The sequence below is a fragment of the Salvia splendens genome, chromosome 6, assembly GCF_004379255.2.
Source record: "Salvia splendens isolate huo1 chromosome 6, SspV2, whole genome shotgun sequence".
NCBI lineage: Eukaryota > Viridiplantae > Streptophyta > Magnoliopsida > Lamiales > Lamiaceae > Salvia > Salvia splendens.
The window spans coordinates 33694884-33712401 of NC_056037.1; the positions used below are offsets into that span (position 1 = coordinate 33694884).

General features: G+C 36.4%; 1 protein-coding gene across 5 annotated transcripts; it reads left to right on the forward strand.

Annotated features, from left to right (window-relative positions):
- The first annotated feature begins 6393 nt into the window (after positions 1 to 6393).
- LOC121809401 (chromatin structure-remodeling complex protein BSH-like) lies at positions 6394 to 15929 on the forward strand. 5 transcript variants are annotated; one of them, XM_042209998.1, is made up of 12 exons: positions 6394 to 6533; positions 7190 to 7335; positions 7422 to 7510; positions 8023 to 8117; positions 8646 to 8717; positions 8817 to 8864; positions 13855 to 13938; positions 15160 to 15198; positions 15306 to 15388; positions 15476 to 15538; positions 15614 to 15729; positions 15826 to 15929. In XM_042209998.1, the coding sequence occupies exons 2-11, from the start codon at positions 7283 to 7285 to the stop codon at positions 15711 to 15713; spliced, it is 726 nt and encodes a 241-aa protein (XP_042065932.1). In that variant the 5' UTR covers positions 6394 to 6533; positions 7190 to 7282; the 3' UTR covers positions 15714 to 15729; positions 15826 to 15929. The 5 variants fall into 5 exon arrangements, with proteins under 5 accessions (XP_042065932.1, XP_042065931.1, XP_042065930.1 ...); XM_042209997.1 differs by having other exon boundaries at positions 7172 to 7335; positions 15614 to 15929; XM_042209996.1 differs by having other exon boundaries at positions 15614 to 15929.
- The last annotated feature ends 1589 nt before the right edge of the window (positions 15930 to 17518 follow it).

Consider the following 17518-nt stretch of genomic DNA (forward strand, 5'->3'; position numbering starts at 1 on the left):
GAATTCAGCAAATATACATAACAAAATCTAGTTGAGTCATCAATAAAAGTAATGACATACTTTCTATTTCCAATTGATGGGGTTGAATGAAAGTCACAGAGGTCACTGTGAATCAACTCCAGCAATTTTGATTCTCTCACAACATCACTAAATGGTTGCCTTGTTATCTTTGTTAACATACATGTTTTACATTTATCTTTGCTAACATTAAAGGCAGGGATTAGGCTACTTTTAGACATTTCAACAAGTCTTTTATAATGAACATGTCCTAACCTCTCATGCCACAGATTTGAAGTTGATTGTTCATTAGTGGTAATCACATAAACAGATTTATCCTCAAATGGTGATTCAATGTTTAATCTTAACATTCCATTACATAAATAACCAAAACCAACAAACACACCATGTTTAGATAAAACATATTTATTTGCTTCAATTACTTGTTTGTAGCCTAGGTTATTTATTACAGTACCACTCATTAGATTCTTTCTAATAGTGGGAACATACAATACATCTAATAGCAACAATTGTTTTCCAGAAGTAAACACAAGTCTAACATTTCCTATTCATTCTACTGATTCACTAGAGCTATTCCCCATCCTGATCACTGATCCATCAGAGATCATCTGCAAAGATGTAAACCATCTTTTATCCTTGTATACATGGTTTGTAGCCCCAGAATCCACCCACCAAGTGAGTTCATCATCCTTGAGGTACATTGGGATCCTTAGATGCACCAGTTCCAAGATTGGAGCCACTGGTACTTGTCCCAGTCTTGAACCCTTTCTTTCCAGACCTACAATCTTTCTTGAAGTGGCCTGGTTTCCCACACTTCCAGCAGACATACTTTTGTTTCTTGTTGGCAAATGATTCTTCTTGGTTCATTTTCCTTTTCCCTTTAAACTTCTTTCCATTTTCTATCATGTTGACAGAAGATGAAATAGCAACACCCTTTTCCTTGTTCTTTTCCATTTCTTGAGTTCTTAAAGACTCTTCTATCCGGAGATGAGAACCAAGTTGCACCAAGGAAAGTTCTTCCTTTTGATGCTTTAGAGTGTGTTTGAAGTCTTTCCAAGAGGGGGGTAATTTATCAATGACACTAGAAACTGAAATGGATTCATCCATATTCATCTGGTGTTGTTGAAATTGTCCAAGAATCCTTAGCAATTCATTGTATTATTCCATCACTAGCCTAGAGTCTAACATCTTATAATTATTGAAATTACTAACAAGAAATTTCTTGCTAGAGGCATCCTCTGCCATATATTTAGACTCTAGAGAATCCCAAAGCTCTTTGGATGATTCAACATTTTGATAAATATCGAAAAGAGAATCTGTCATACCATTAAGGATGTGCCCTCTGCACACATAGTCATCATTTTCCCATTTCTGCCTTCTTCTTGTCTGTTCTAGGGATTCATCCTCTGCAGATTCAGGCATGGTGGTGGTGAGAACATGAACAACCTTCAGGGTGGTAAGCAAGAAGTGCATCTTCTTTCTCCATCTTCGAAAATCCACTCCTTCAAACTTCTCCAATTTTGTGAATTTTGCAGTCATATCTCTAACAGAATCATGTCCAGTCATCTTCTAATACTTGATCTTTGTTGGGGAATATTTTGGTTAAATAGAATTAGGAAATCCTATTAGAATGACTTGGATAACTTAGAATCGTGTAGAACACTTTCAGATCAAGTATTTTGAGTGTATCAAAATCAATGATCGGATAATACTAAGTTCTTAGATTGTGTTACTGATTTCTGTCATCTATTTAATCATAACAAAATAGTTAATTAACTGTTTTAAACTGCCAAAGCAGTTGTTACCAAATTCTGATCCAAAACAGTTAATAACTGTTTAAACTGCCAAAGCAGTTGCCACCAAAATCAGAATAAAATAGGAAAAGGTTCAACCGAATCAACCGAATTAATTCATCAGAATTAAAGTGTTAATACACTAAAATTCCAACATGCACAAGCAGTAACCAAATCTTAACCAGTAAAACCAACATATGCGGCGGCCGTAATTGAATGACAAAACAGAAAGTCGATCTAATTCATAGTATACGCAATTGATTCACCAAAATCAGCAACCCAAATAGAACACGTATTGGAAAGCGTGCAAAGCAATATTGACAATTCAATTCTCAATACATCACAAAAGCAGATAACTGAATTTTGCAATGTTACATAGCCACACAACATTACATCAAGAATGAATTCATGAATTTCAGTATATACAAACAACCTAAATTTCTCATGAAATCACCATAACCAAATCCGGCGTGAATAATTCAATTCATTAGTGAAATAAGAGTCGATTGGCGGCAACCAAAATTAAATAAACAACCACAAACCCTAATATCAAGAAATTTGATTTCTTGATCCAAAAGACAAACGAAAACATAAAACCTTAATTCACCTTTTCCAATTCGAGAATCATCAATGTAGTGGCTCTGATATCACTTGTTGCATTAATTGAGTAAACAATTACATAAAGCTCTTTATGATGATTAACCGAGAACGACGAAGAAGGAGCATAAACTGTAGAGCGGAAGCGTACCTTGATCCATAACGAATTAAACGGTGAAATTTCTTTGCAGCGGCTATGGATCTTCCAAACGATCAGAGACGTCCTTCGCAATAGTCTGCCGAGAGAATACAGAGATATTGAACGTTCTTCTTACGTCTGGACCATAACCCTAGCTTATATTTATATTAAATATAAGACCCTTTATTTTCTATTCGGTCCCTCATCAAATAGAAAATCTCATATGGTATCTACACTTATTTCCATAACAAATAAATACACTTTAGTCAAACCTTAATCTTTAATAGATCACTTTAATTGGGCAACTGAAAGATACTCATACACATTAAATTAGTCATGTGGAAGCCAAAAATTCTAACAGATGAAAGTTGCGCGGTGTTTATTTAGGGGGAAAGTGATCGGCGGCGACTCGACTGCGCGTGATTGGTTCATCAAGTTCCAGTAGTGTGAATCGAGGCCGCCGGGATCGGCCACGGCGGATCTGTCGAATGACGGAAGCAGCAAGCTGTTCTCGAATTGGGCGGAGTTTTTGTTGACGGCGGCCCATGCTTTGATGAATTGGACGACGGAGCTGGCGTCGGCGATGGCGTGGTGGTTGGTGAAGCCTAGGCAAATGCCTTGATCGGGGAAAAGTGTGATTTGAAGAGATAGAACGGAGAAAACGACGTCGTTGGAGGAATTCAACGGCGGCGGGAGGTGGGGGACGCAGCCGTAGAAGTTGTCGGCGTTGCGGGGGTCGTTGGTGGTGAGTTGGGAGAAGTCGTGGTCGGATTCGGCGACAGTGAGGGAGACGGAGTCGGCGGGGGAGAAGCGGGCGAAGGGGGAAGCGGAGGTGAGGGGGAGGAAATGGGAAATGGGTTTGGTATTTTTTGGTATTTTTTGTTTAATTTAGTCAAACTTTTGCTAAGTAACGGTTGGCTTGCGTATTTTAATAGAGCCGTCCAAAAAGGACCTAACCGAGAGCGATTTTTGTATGTTATGGACCCGAAAACCTAAAAATGAATGTAACGCACAAAATTCGTAATTTGACCATATATATATATATATATATATATATATATATATATATAGCTACAATTTACGAAATGTGATTTGTTTTGGTTTATTCTTTTGCAGTTTGCTCAATTTGGTGAAGCTAAAAATTTTGAAGGTGAGTTTTTCATTTCTAATAACTCGCTCTTTTGGTGACATATTGAAAGCTATTATAGTTGATTTTGAGTTTTAGGTAAAATCTAAGTACAAATAGTTGAATATTTCTATTGCGCAATTGCTTGCCTATGAAATGAAAAAGGCCGAAACAAACAACTGCTCAAAATAAAGATTTCCATTTCAGACTTTTGAAAATTTCACGAACATATACATTTTCATACACAGGGTTTTGTGCAATACTCCATCCGTCCCTTATAATTTGTCACCATTTGACCCGGTGTGGGTTTTAAGAAATGTAACAAAATGAGTTGGAAAAGTTAGTGAAATATATTCCTACTTTTATATATTAATTTTATAATAAAATGTGAGTGAGAATGAGTTATTGGAATGTGAGATCAATTACTAAAAATGATAAAAATGAAATGTGACAAATTTTTTGGCACATACGAAAATGGAAATAAGTGACAAATTTTCATCAACGGATGAAGTAGAATCTATTTGAAGGTTGAATGGTCTCTCTATAATGTTGGTATTGTTTAATATTATAATAGTACTATATGCTTTTCTAAAACAATTTTCATTTATAATTCAATTTATAGTTTTTCCTTTGTGTTATTGTGTTTTTTTTCCTTCAAGTTGTTCTTTTTTCCCGTAACGTATACATCATCAATGGAGTGTTAATGGAATCATTTTCTTTAATTTATAAAAAAATGTAAGAAAATATTAGACATTTATTTTTCTAAAATTGAAATTATATAATAATGAGAATAATAATGTCTTAATTAAAAGGGATGATTACTTTTTAAGTCACTATTTTCAAGGTCAATCTCATAACTTTTGACGTTGGAATATAAAATCAAACTTTCAAATTTTTCTCAATTTTCTTAGAATGGTCAAAATTGATAATGTTATGACAAAGTTAAATATGATTTGACAACAAAATAATATTATCTTTTTTCTGTGTTTGCAAAGGTAGTTTGTCTTGGTGATTAGGAATTAGACCACCAATTTCTTTTAATTTCTTGTGTTTCTTCCCATAATTGTGTCCTCGGTTCCACAAACAAATTGCTAGTGAAATTATTCAATTCAATTTATCAGCTAGCGGTAGCCGGTTAATTGATAATAGAAACATTTTCCATTTCATTTTGATCTCAATTATTAGCGAGCAGTATCAGTTATCAATTTAATTTAGGACGCGTTTGATAATTTAGTAATACCAAGATTGAGAATTATATATGCACATTTCTAATTGTTTGATATCATAATTAAGCTTAACTCAAAGTTCGACAAGGGCCCTTTTCAATCTTACAAAAATTATAACTTTAACCATGTTTATGTAACCTACCAATTTGTCAAGTTAAGCCATGTTATTTAATATACTATACAAATTTAGATAATTTCTTTTCTATCAAATAACCATGAAAAAAATCATATCTTGACATGAAGCCCGTATTTCTTATCTTGTTTCACATATGTTCTTAGAGCATCTCCAGTAAGACTGGACGTCAAATAGCCCTCACATAACCTTCACACTGCCACATCATCAGCACTACAATTCTCCTGCCACATCAGCTTGCCACATCAACTAGACATCAAATAGCCTCACATAGCCTTCACACTACCTATCCACATCACTAATAACAATTATATAATTTAATTTACACTCGTATCAACATACGGAATTTAATTTACGAGACAAATACGGAAAATTCGAATAATAATATTAAAATTTCAAAAAGTACAATAATATAAAAAAATACATTTAAAAAAATTACATAAATTTACATAAAAACTAACGCCTTGCAATCCTCCGCGCCCACAACTCTTCAACTAAATCCTTTTGGAGTCGAATATGAGCCTCCGTCTGACGCATGTCGGCATGTGCTTGGAGGAGGGCTTCTTCATCGTGAGGTACCCCACCTCGTACGTTGGCGGTGGCGACGCCGTGGCTTGGACCGGCCTCATTATCGTCGTTGGCCCAATCAGTCAGTTGTACACCTTCATCTTCGACAATCATGTTGTGCATAATAATACAGGCGTACATTATATCAGCAATGCAGTCGACATTCCACAAACGCGTTGGTCCCTTAACTGCAGCCCATCGAGCCTGAAGCACACCAAATGCGCGCTCCACTCCTTTCGCGCCGACTCCTGCCGCGTCGCAAAGTAGGCCTTCTTCGTATCTGATGCGCACTGGATCGTCTTCACAAAGACGGGCCACCTAGGGTATATCTGATCCTAAATATATCATCTGAGTCGACTGTTAAAGATTGGAATTCGCCTTGTAAAAAAGGTGAGTAATCTAATACTAATAAAATATGTACATATCAATTGAAAAGGAAAAAAAAGATTTTGAAGGTGCGTTTCGTTTGATTTTTGCTGCGTTTTGAGCAGTACAGAGTACAGAGGCTTCCCACTCTCCCTTGCCTTTTAAAGCATTTCTAGAGGGTAAATGGAGAGGTAAAGGGAAATAACTACAAAATTTACCTCTTATTCATAAAATTTCATGCTCCAATAGAAATGATATTTGAGGAGTTATTATACCTTCTTTCATTTTAATAAGGTATCTTTACCTCTTCATGATAAAAAAGGTAAAAAGTTAGTTATTTTATTTGCCTTTTTAATTTACCTTGTTTGAGTCCATTAATTTTTAAGAAGTATAATAACTTTTTTCGTAGATGGTTCTTAATATAACTTTTCCCTTAAGACGCTCTTATGGTTTTCTTCTCTCTCCCTCTCCTCTTCGCTTGCATTTTGTTTTCTCTCACTAGGGGTTTTCTGGCATTTCTCCGGAATTTCAGATTCAACGTCGTAGTTTGCCGGATCATTCACAGCTCGTAAGCTTTCTGCACCCCTCTTTGTTTTTTTCCTTTTATCTTTTTTATATGTTCGATTATTGTCCGTTTTAGGAAATTTTCTTCGAATTGAAGTGGCTATTTCTAGGTTTAGCAATTTTCATTCGAATGTGCGGATGGTTCGTGGCTGTGTTTTTCCTATTTGTTATTAACGTTTTAATTGTTGTTTGCAATTTCCTTTTTCCGTGCATTTTGCGGTCTTTGATTTCCTAGACGTTTTTATGTAGATATATTATCAATTCGGATAAAATTTATGGCTTGGAGAGTTGGTTGGTGAATCATTGCTTGAAGAAGCTAGTATTGAACAATAGAGAGACTGAGTTTCTCGTTTGTCATTTTTGTATTTGTTTGGATTGTACATGCACCTTTCGTTGTGCAAAAAGTTTGAGGTTGATGTGCTCAAACTTGCAGCTGCAGGATAAAATAAAGGTATCTAAAGTGAATTTTGTAAATCGTCTTAATGAGTTGCCGATTCGTAATTTATTTTGATTTAGGTCACTGCTGTCTTTATGATATTGTCTACTTTAGCTGTTGGTCTTCTGACCATTTTGTTGGATATTATCTCCGATACAGTAAATATATCAGAATTTTGTTCCTGGTTAGATCTGATTAGAGTTCAGTTGTTGCTTATTGAATAGTTTCATCTGATACTGGGCACTAGCTCAGATTTGGTTCTCATCACCTGTTGATACCAATGAGGAAATAGAGAGGCAGTCACATAGCAGTGGAGCATGAAATCCCACTCTCCTTGGAGCACAGCCAGAAACCCAGTCAAGTTCCGGATGTAATTTAGTGGCTCACCCCCCTCTCCCTCTCTCTCAACATGTGTTTTTCTGGTTAACTTGAAATATTGATGTTCTCTATGGACAGACCAACAGCAGATAACCTAGTCCCGATACGCCTGGACATTGAAATTGAAGGCCAGAAATTTAGAGATGCTTTCATCTGGAACCCTTCTGGTAATTTTAAATATCTACACTCTAACTACGGTTAATACCCAACTCTAGGTTTACCAATTTTTGAGTTTGTTGTGTCTGTTGTTATTTCTTGGATATATTTTAGTTATAACTGCTCATTCACCATTGTTTGATCCTTTTTTATTCTTCTTTCCATCCTGGTAAAATTCATAGAGTTCACAACATAATGTTCTAATTATTTCAATATTTTTTTAAATAAAATAGAAGCTGCAGATTGTCGGGAACGTCAGTCAGAAAATAAAATTCAATCAGCTGTTCCATTTCATTATTGCTAGTTGGCTGATATACAAGCTAGTAGAACCATTTCTCAGTTCCCTTCAATTTAATACTATACTGCAATTAGTTGTTGAAACAATAGTCACTTGTTTATAATTTAAAACTTTTGGTAATGATATACTCTTGAATCAAGACAGGTTACTCAAATTATCCTAAATTTTCATTGGATATTCTTACATTATATAATCTGAAAGCTTAGATTAATTTTCCAATCGCAGATCCTGATTCTGAAGTAGTGGTGTTTGCAAAAAGAACAGTGAAAGACTTAAAGCTGCCTCCCGCTTTTGTCACTCAGATTGCTCAATCCGTACAGGTATTGTATTATCTACCAATTCCTCGCACTATCCTGATTAGTTACACAAGAGAGGGGATGAATGAGTTCTTTTGTGATACACATACACTCAAACATTACTACGTTTTCATTTTAAAAAAAGTGGCAATTACAACATTAAATATGAAGTCCAAGCCACAGGGGACTCGAACCTGGGACTTTTGGCCTTATGCCTTAACCACTAAACTGCTAGGCCAACACACACACACACACTCGATACCATGCCTTAGTTTCTGATTTTGAGGATATATATTCTTTAACCAGAATATGAGGATTCCTGCTTACAAATTAGGTATTAAGCCCCTTATAGATCTATAGTGGTCTTTTAAAATTCTTAGCAAGGACCACAAGATGCGCTTTTCTAAGTCATCTGATGTATATATAGGCCTTTCAGCAAAAACCATGCATGTGTTTCAGTTTGTTACTATAATTTGGCATGGTGCTTAAGGTTCTTATATATATTTTCTGCATGCTATGTCTGACTGTTTATTCAAACGCTTCTTATTGTAGACACAGCTAACTGAATTTCGCTCCTATGAAGGGCAAGATATGTATACTGGCGAGAAAGTTGTTCCTATCAAGGTTTGTCATTGCTGAGTTGCAGATTTTAGTTTCTAAGTTCTATACTTCTAACCATGCTTCAATTGATTTTGTTTTCCTCTGTCCATGTACTTGCCCCAGCTTGATCTTCGTGTTAACAGTACTCTTATAAAAGATCATTTTTTATGGGTAAGAGCTGCAGATATTTACATTCTTTTCTTCATGTTTCAGCCAGAAAATAATTTTGAATTCATCCAAAACATTTTTTACATACGCATAACGCATGTGCAAACTGTTAGGATTAACACACAAGGCTCACACACTCTTGAATAGATCACACACACTCACTGTAATGTGAAGTACTCACACACTTATGCAGAAAACACACACTCACACACTTAGAGTAGAGAAGATGAAATCTTGGAGAGAAAACTGGAAAACTCTTTTATTGAATGAATACACTCTACCTACATACAATCGGTATTGAGCTATTTAAAGCTCTATAACCAAGTAGCAACTGCTACTAACTAACTACAAGAATCAAGAAAGCAACAAAGCTAACTGTTACATTCTAACAAACTAACTGCTATTTCCAACGGCTAGTTCTTCTAGCTTCCTTCTTCACTTCATCAGCCTTTAGCTTAGCTTTTTTCTTCCCTTTTTTGCAACTGAATGAGCACTCCCATTCTTACAATTCTCCACCTGAGGGCTCACTTCAGTTCTTACAGCAAACATTGATCAATTCCTTGCAATGATCAAACTTAACTCTACTTAGAGATTTAGTTAGCATATCAGCCGGATTGTGCAAGGTGCTAATCTTTACCACCTTCACTCTCCCTCTTTCAATCTCATCTCTAATAAAATGTAGTCTTATGTCTATGTGCTTGCTCCTCTCATGGAAAAACTGATGTTTAGCCAAGCAAATAGCTGAACTACTATCACAATGAATCACCATTGCCTTTTGGTTAAAACCAAATTCAGAAATCACTCCCTGAATCCAAAAACTCTCCTGTACAGCTGCAGTGAGAGCCATATACTCTGATTCTGTTGTTGAGAGAGCAACAACACTTTGTAAACCTGATTTCCAGCTGATCACAGTTCCAAACATGGTGAAAAGGTAGCCTGTTTGGGACTTTCTGTTGTCCAGGTTTGCAGCAAAGTCTGCATCACAGTAGCCCTGAACAACCTCCTCAGATTCACCTTCCCAGCTATTGAAAACAACTCCCCAGCCACTGGTTGATTTCATGTACCTCAGAATCCACTTAAGGGCATTCCAATGCTCCTTCCCCGGGTCAGCCATGTATCTACTAGTCACTGAAATTGCATGAACAAGGTCTGGTCTGGTACAGATCATAGTGTACATAACACTTCCAACCACACTAGCATAGGGGACAGACTCCATTTCCTCAGCCTCTTGCTTAGTTTTAGGCGCCTGCTCCTTAGATAGTCTAAAGCTCTGTGACAGTGGGGTTGATGCAGGTTTTGCATTTTCCATTTTGAATTTCTGCAAGACCTTTTCAATGTAGTCAGTTTGAAGCATCCACAGCCTTTTGCAGCCTCTATCCCTCAGAATATTTATGCCTAGGATCTTCCTAGCTTCTCCCAGATCCTTCATCTCAAAGCTAGACTTCAAATCCTCCTTAACTTTCTGAATTTCTGTCAAAGAAGGTCCTGCAAGCAGCATATCATCCACATAAAGTAATAGATAGGCAATAGGGGTTCTGCCTGACTTCTTTATGTAGATGCAGTCATCAAACTCTGATCTAATGAAGCCAATCTTCTTCATTTGTGCATCAAACTTCTTGTTCCACTGTCTAGGACTTTGCTTAAGACCATAAAGACTCTTTTGTAGCAAGCACACCTTGCTTTCTTCTCCAATCTTCGCATAGCCCTCTGGCTGTTCCATGAAGATAGTCTCCTCTAGGTCACCATTTAGGAAGGCAGTCTTCACATCAAGCTGCTGCAATTCCCAATCTAGCTGATTCACCACAGCCAACAAAATCCTAATAGATGTGTGCTTAACAACCGGAGCAAACACCTCATTGAAGTCAACTCCTTCTTGCTGTGTAAATCCCCTTGCCACCAGCCTTGCTTTGAACCTGATTCTGTCTTTATCAGTGGTCTCCACCTTCTTTTTAAACAACCACTTGCAGCTGATCAGTTTTCTTTCTTTTCCATCTGTGTTCAGCTTGGATTTGTCCACCAAAATCCAGGTTTTGTTCTTGAGTAAAGACTCTATTTCTTCATTCATGGCTTGTATCCACCTTTCTGTATCTTTACTCCTCATGGCTTCTTTATAGGTGAGAGGATCTGCACCATCAACACTCTCTGCAGCACAAAGAGCATAGTAGACCACATCAGAAAATTTCTCAGGGAGCTTTGCTTTCCTTCTTCCTCTATCTCTTGCAATCTGATATTCTCTATTAGGATCAGCTGTAGGCTCATTACTCCTTTGTTCCTGAGATGGAGTATCATCATTTTCAGACTCAGTTTCTGAGTCAGTAGCTCCACCTGCTCCTAGGCCAAGTCCCACAGGCTCACCTTGAAGAAATCACCCTCAACTTCACTGGATTCCAGCTTCTCTTTCAGGTAGGGCATCTGATCCTCCAAGAACACCACATCCCTGCTCACAATTACTTTCTGTTTACCAGGCTCAATACACCAGAGTCTATACCCCTTAACACCCCTCTGATATCCCAGCAAGATACATTTCAGAGCCCTAGCTTCAAGCTTGCTTTGCCTAGCATGAGCATAGGCTGCACACCCAAACACCTTGTACTTTGAGTAGTCACTATGAGCTCCATACCACATGTAATCAGGGGTTTCAGACTTTAGAGCAGTGGATGGACATTTGTTAATGAGATAGGCTGCTGTATACACAGCTTCACCCCAAAATCTGCTGCTCAGACCAGAACTGAGTAGCAAGCACCTTACCCTCTCTAGGATAGTCCTATTCATCCTCTCTACAACACCATTTTGTTGAGGATTATTAGGAACAGTTCTGTGCCTCCTCATACCCTTCTCTTTGCAGAACAAGTCAAACTCAGCAGATAAGTACTCTTAAGCCATTATCAGTTCTTAGGCATTTAACACTCCTTCCTTTCTCTAGCTCCACCTCCTTACACCACATCTTGAATTTTGTGAATGTTTCTGACTTTTCTTTCAGTATGTACACCCACAATTTCCTAGTGTAGTCATCAATAATAGCAAGGTAGTATTTCCCACCACCAATTGAGCTTACAGGTGAAGGGCCCCAGAGATCACTATGTATGTAGTCTAAAGGGGCTGTAGATGAGTGAGTACCTGTTGAATAGGGTGCCTTCTTTGCTTTACCAAGTATGCATTGCTCACATGGATCCATTTTCTTGAATTCTCCAGGGATCAGACCCTTCTTGATGAGTTCTTTCATGGTCCCTTCAGCTGGGTGGCCCAGCCTCATGTGCCACAGCTTCAAGGGCTCTTCTAAAACCGCATTGCTCTCTCCACCAACTGCCTTTGCATTAAGATAGATAAGCACATGCTCTCTGTCAGCCTCCATCATCACTGCATTCCCAGATTTCACAAGCATCTTTCCCTGACTCATCACAATGGTGAAACCCTTCTCTTCCAACATTCCCAGTGATATGAGGTTCCTTTTCACCTCTGGAATGAACCTCACTCCAGTCAGAATCTTCATTGAGCCATCTTGCAAACTTAGCTTCACCTTCCCTATCCCTTTGACCTGACACACATGGTTATTGCCAAGAACTACAGTCCCTGATGCTCCCTGAAGATCATGAAACCAAGATTTGTTGGGGCACATATGGAAGCTGCACCCTGAGTCCATTATCCACCTGTGACTGATCCCATTATCACTGATATTCATAAGTTGAGCAGGGGGATCAGTACTCTCCACACAATCAGAAGTGTTGTGGCCCTCAGAGGCTAGTTTTCTCTTCCATGCATGGCAATCCTTCTTCAAGTGCCCTGGTTTCTTGCACCAATAACATGCTCTGGTTTCCTTCTGAGCATCAGAGCTTGAGGGTTTTGTGCCCTCAAACTTCTTCTTGAAATTCTGCTTCTTGAACTTCTTCACATTCAAGGCCTCTGCAGCTTGAACATTAGAGCTTGCAGAGCCTCTGCTGGTGGTCTTCTGGAGTTCCTTAGCCATCAGGGCCGAGTAGACTTCTGCATAGGTGATAGGCTTATCTCTGCCATAGATGATTGCATCACTCAACTGGTCATAAGAGCTAGGCAAGGCATTTAATGTAAGAATAGCCTTGTCTTCATCTGAAATTTTAACATCCACAGAGCCCAGATCATCAATGATCTTGTTGAACTCCTCTAACTGCTCTATGATAGGTTTCTCTCCAGAAAAACTACAGGCATACAGCCTCTTCTTGAGATACAGCCGGTTAGCCAATGATTTGGCCAAGTAAACTTCATCTAACTTGTCCAAGATCTCCACCGCAGTTTTGGCTTCTTGAACATCCCTCAAGACTTTATCTCCAAGGCACAAAATCACTGCAGAGTGTGCCTTGAGCTGCATCTCCTCCATCTTTATTTGTGCTTTATCATCAAGCACTGGAGCCTTTCCCTTTTCCTCAGGTTTTGAAAGCACTGCAGCCAAGCCTTGTTGGATCAAAACCGCCTTCATCTTCATCTTCCACAGGCCATAGTCATTCTTGCCTGTGAATTTTTCTGCATCAAGCCTTGCTGCCATCTCTGAAACTGCTTGAACTTCTGCAAATCAGCTTCAAACCTTTCCCACAGACGGCGCCACTTGTTAGGATTAACACACAAGGCTTACACACTCTTGAATAGATCACACACACTCACTGTAATGTGAAGTACTCACACACTTATGCAGAAAACACACACTCTCACACTTAGAGTAGAGAAGATGAAATCTTGGAGAGAAAACTGGAAAACTCTTTTATTGAATGAATACACTCTACCTACATACAATCGGTATTGAGCTATTTAAAGCTCTATATCCAAGTAGCAACTGCTACTAACTAACTAACTACAAGAATCAAGAAAGCAACAAAGCTAACTGTTACATTCTAACAAACTAACTGCTATTTCCAACGGCTAGTTCTTCTAGCTTCCTTCTTCACTTCATCAGCCTTTAGCTTAGCTTTTTTCTTCCCTTTTTTGCAACTGAATGAGCACTCCCATTCTTACACAAACATTTCAGGATTTGAACAATTTCGAGAGCAATCCTGAAGAATTTGCCAAAACATTTTGCAAAGACATGGGCATTGAAGATCCTGAAGTTGGAGTAAGCACTAGCAATTTGCCTCTGTTTATAATTTCAATAAACAATAATGATCCACATTATCACAATGTATATCATGCACTTTTGCAATCTAATTTACTTTGTATAGCATTGAGTTTAAAGTCTACAATGGTGCTATAGTGGGAAGGTTGTGGTAGTAACTTTAGGTGGTAAGGTTTGTCACAATTCCATGATCTTGCCCCTCTCTCTCCATTCTAGTACTTTTGAATTTTCAATACTTCCACTTAGATTGAAAGAGCATATTGCTGTGCATCACTTTCATTGTTTTGTTCAGTTTTCTTTCCTTGGTTCATGTTTCTTCCTGAAACAGCCATGCAAATTGTGTCCCAAACCCTAGATGCGTAACCAAATTTTTTTTTATCATTCATTGAGCATGAGTTCTGGAATAGAATTTAAAGTTGGTTTTTTTTTTTGGATTTCGAGAAATTTCAAACCTCATTGTATTCTTCACATGTCCGTCTGATTACCTGGATCAGAGTGCATTTAGGACTGCTCTCATATTTTATGGTAACAAAATGAAAATTTACCTTTGTCGATTAATCAATATTGGAACATATTATTACTGTGAAGCCCCAAGGCAGAGAGATGGTAGCCAACATCATGAAGGAATACTGTGCCTTGCAATATATTAATGTGACAGCATTAGGAAGCATGCATATTGCATACTATTAGGTCTGAGACTTGTGTTGCCTAACCTGCTCCTTTCGTTAACCTATTTCATCAAATAAAAATAGTTCCATTCTAGATGGAATCATTACTGACAACTTGTGTCTATTACATAAAATATGTGGACTTGCATAGCCCTCCTCCCCCCTTTTAATTATGAACTTTTTTTTGCAAAGGATGTCTCTGAGTCTGAATAATGTTATGATTCAACTTTCTGGTTTCTTGTGAACTTATTGGTCGAAATTTAAATCATTCGTAGTTTTTTGCTTATCATTTCTAAGATTCTTTTCATTTGTTTGTGTGTTCCAACATATTTGTTAAGATGAGCTTGAAACCATTTATGCCCTTTATATTATGTCGAATGAGGTACTCTGTATGTCCGTGTGTGCTTTAAATGGAGCCTGATGTGCTGACCGTGATCTTGTACTACGTTTTGGATGTTTCTGAGTTCCTTCAAATATGTGTAATTGTTTTTGCTTGCATTTTAATTATGAGCACTTCTATCAAAGCTTACTGTCCTGCATTCACTTTCTTCAGCCCGCAATTGCAATTGCCATACGAGAACAACTTTATGAGGTGAGTCGAATTTGTACATGGTTCTATCTATGTAAATTATGTTACTACCATGCTGATTCGTCAATCGCATATACTGGTTTTATAGTTGTAGCCTTTTCTTGTTTTAGATTGCTGTACAAAATGTGACTTCAGCCCGTGAAAGCAGAATAAACAAGAAAGGCCGCAGGGGGCTCGAACATAGCCAGGCCAGGTCTCTTGTTAGATTCAGCTTTCGTTATTTGTTTACGTTTTACTCTATTTTGATACTAAAACCTTGTTTATCTTATTTCCCTCTCAGCAAGAACAGTGGGAATGCTGCGGACTTATTTAAGTTGTTTGGCAGCAAGTCCAGTGTAGTCAGGTGAGCAATTACAAAATTGATTCAGTTTCCTTAAATTTAATTCCAACAAATCCCTAATTGAGTAATGAGATTCAGAAAGAGGAAGGAGTGGGATGTATATGAACCAATGATCGATCTCTTATCAAACGAGGAGGTAGACGCCCTTAAAGCTAAAGAAGAAAGAAATGCTCGATGACTTGAAACAAACATAGGTGTGTTCGGTTGCTCAAGATTAAATTGTCCCCAAATTGAATTGATACGAGATTGCCAAGATTAATTGAGTCATGTGCTATATTTTGTGGTTGCAGTAAATTCTTAACAAAGTAACTGGGGTTGTGGATTTGGGGAATACAATTGTATTCCAATTTGTTCTCATTTTTATCAATGCTATCTCGACTTTGAAAATTTATCATATGTTAGTTTTTTTCAAATCATCATTTGTTAGTGGATTTAACCGTACATGTTCGGTAATCAATGGATTAATTTAATAGTATTACATTCAATCTTCATTATTTGGCTAATTCTTGAACTAATTTAATAGTATTAAATTCAATCTTTATTATCTGTGGACCTCTTGGCTAATTCTTGAACTAACATTTATGATTATCCATTTAATTTAGAGTAAAGGCCAAAATTGAGCCTAAATATATTGCAGTTTTATGATTTTGGTCATACACATTACATTTTGAATTATTGCATCCAACACATTTGAACTTTGGCCAGGATCAGTCCATTTGGACGGCTCCATCCAAAAGTAATGGTCAACGACTATTTAAGTCGATTTTGATCAAATTAAATATTTTATCAGATTTTTTTAATTATTTTAAAAATGAAAATTATTATTCTAAAATAATTTATATTAAAAAAAAACTAAAACCTCCCTAATCTGAGATCTATCAACGAGACGACATCCGGAAGGGATCACTTCATCCATTATATTATACATTTCATAATACACCATTAAAAAGTTGACAAATGGATCTCATTCTATAGAAAGAAAAGTTATTTTCAACATATTTAATTCACTAATCTTCTTTCCTTTTAATATTTATCTCCTCAAGTTGCTGCTATATCAATTTAAAAGCATAATATTTTTTGTATTATATCTTGAAAAACACCACAAACATCTCTTTTTTCTAAAATTCATGAACTAAACGCAGGATTTTTTTTTCTTTATTTACATCTTAATAAATCCATACTTTTAAATTCTAAAATACATTATTAAAGAAATTTGTGTAATTGGATTTTTTATACGCTATCTCTAATAATCGTTTTCTTAATAATATGATTATTGATTTCAGACGACCTAGCTAGATTTAGTGTTATAATTTAATTATAATTATTTTTACTTAATTCTTTTCTTATAGGAAGAATGGTCATGATCAATTATTATAAGTAATTTCATTTATAATTCAATTATAAAAAATAAAATTAAGTAATTCAATTATAAATATAGGAACTCCATTTATAAGTCAAGGATTACGTAAAATAATGAAAAGTAAATTTGCACACTAATTCCTAAATGGTTGAAAACATCAATTAAAAATATTAATAAGAAAATAATTACTAAAGTTGAATTATAGTACGTACTATATAAAATACTTTAATATGCAAATATAAATTTTACAATTGTATAGAATGAAAAGTGTTTAAAAAACGTGAATAAATAAATAAGCAACTTAATCATAATTTAGATCATGAATATTTGCGTTTTTGGTGATTTTATAAACTTTCCCCATTCTTTTTTTATTAAAACTGAGCATAGTGAACTGAAATAGTATTAGGAAAAAAATACAAAATCCAAAATGGTAAATTTGATATTATATATTTTATTCTATTATATTTGAGAATAATTATCTGAAATTGATTTAATTAAAAGATTTTTATATTTGGTATAAAGTTTTAATTTCTTTACTTTGGGTTGTGGAGAATTTGGAAATGAATGAGATCTATTTGTCAATATTTTAATAGTGTATTATAAAATGTATTATATAATGGATG